This window comes from Parus major, unplaced genomic scaffold (genome assembly GCF_001522545.3).
Source record: "Parus major isolate Abel unplaced genomic scaffold, Parus_major1.1 Scaffold419, whole genome shotgun sequence".
NCBI classification, from domain to species: domain Eukaryota; kingdom Metazoa; phylum Chordata; class Aves; order Passeriformes; family Paridae; genus Parus; species Parus major.
In genome coordinates, this window is record NW_015379325.1 from 35,758 (window position 1) to 37,276 (window position 1,519).

Sequence of the window (1,519 nt, forward strand, 5' to 3'; positions counted from 1 at the left end):
TGGGCCAAACTGGGGTAAAATGGACCAAACTGGGGTTAAAATGGACCAAACTGGGGTAAAGTGGACCAAACTGGGGTCAAAGTGTGGTAAAATAGGGCCAAACTGGGGTAAAATGGGGCCAAACTGGGGTAAAATGGGCACTCGTGTCCCCCCCAGGTCCTGGCGACGCTGCTGCGGCCCCGGCGTGGCTACAACAGCACCTTCCGGGTGAGCGGGGGGCCGGGACCCCCAAAAGCGCCCCGAAACCCCCCAGATCCAGCCCCCAAATCCCGCCAGGCCCCCCCAAATGACGCCAAGCCCTCGCCAGGCCTCGGAGCTGGAGCTGGAGCGCTCGGGGGCCCCCGGCACCCCCCCGGCCCCCCAGGAGCTGGTGTTCGGGAAGGTTTTCACCGACCACATGCTGATGGTGGAGTGGAGCCGGGAACGGGGCTGGGGGCGCCCCAAAATCCGCCCCTTCCAGGAGCTACGGCTGCACCCGGCCTCGTCCGCCCTGCACTACGCCGTGGAGGTCAGGGGAGCCAAAAACACCCCGAAAACACCCCAAAAATCACCCTAAAGTTACCCCAAATCACCCCAAACATGGCCCTACACCATGGAGGTCAGGGGAGCCAAAAACACCTCAGAATAGCCCCAAAAATCACCCCAAACATGGGACCATGCTGTGGAGGTCAGGGGAGCCAAAAACACCCCGAAAACACCCCAAAAATCACCCTAAAGTTACCCCAAATCACCCCAAACATGGCCTTATGCCGTGGAGGTCAGGGGAGCCAAAAACACCCTGAAAACATCCCAGAATCACTCCAAAAATCACCCCAAATTACCCCAAACCCTGCACCATGCCATGGAGGCCAGTGGGACCCCAAAAACACCCCTGGGAGCCCAAAAATCACCCTAAAACCCCCTTGGGACCCCCTCAAATCAGTCCAGGACTTCTGGGACCCTCTGAAAACCCCCTGGTAGCCCCCCAAAACACCCTAAATCCCTCCTAAACCTCCTGGGACCCCTCAAAACCCTCCCCAAACCCCCGGGACTCCTCTCTCTGCAGCTCTTTGAGGGGCTCAAGGCTTTTCGGGGTGATGACGACAAAATTCGGCTTTTCCGCCCCGACCTGAACATGGAGAGGATGCAGAGATCAGCCCGCAGGGTCTGCCTGCCCGTGAGTGGGGTGTCCCCCCGAAAAATCCCAAAATAACCCCAAAACCCCCTCAAAATTACCGCCAAAATAACCCCCAAAATTACTCCTTAACTCCCCCAGAATAACCCCAAAAATCCTCCCCTGGGGGTCTCCCTGCCCGTTGAGTGGGATGTCTCCTCCCAAAAAAAATCCCAAAATAACCCCAAAACACCCTCAAAAAACCCTGAGATGCCCCAAATCTCCCACCAAATTACCCCAAAACCACTTTAACACCCCTGAGACTCTCCCAAAATCCTCCAAAATAAAAGATCCCCTCCCAGTCCCTCCCGGTGCCAATTTTTTCCCAAAAAGTGCTGTTTTTCGCCTGAAAAGTGCGGGGTTTTT

At 56.7% G+C, this 1,519-nt stretch overlaps 1 protein-coding gene across 1 annotated transcript in view; it reads left to right on the forward strand.

Moving 5' to 3' along the window:
- Nucleotides 1-1,519, forward strand: part of LOC107199047 (branched-chain-amino-acid aminotransferase, mitochondrial) — a 9,276-nt gene that overhangs the window by 1,221 nt on the left and 6,536 nt on the right. Inside the window, exons 2-4 of the mRNA XM_033511655.1 lie at nt 157-207; nt 308-508; nt 1,046-1,190. Of these exons, the coding sequence (XP_033367546.1) occupies nt 157-207; nt 308-508; nt 1,046-1,190 (397 nt within the window). The remainder of the gene's footprint in view (nt 1-156; nt 208-307; nt 509-1,045; nt 1,191-1,519) is intronic.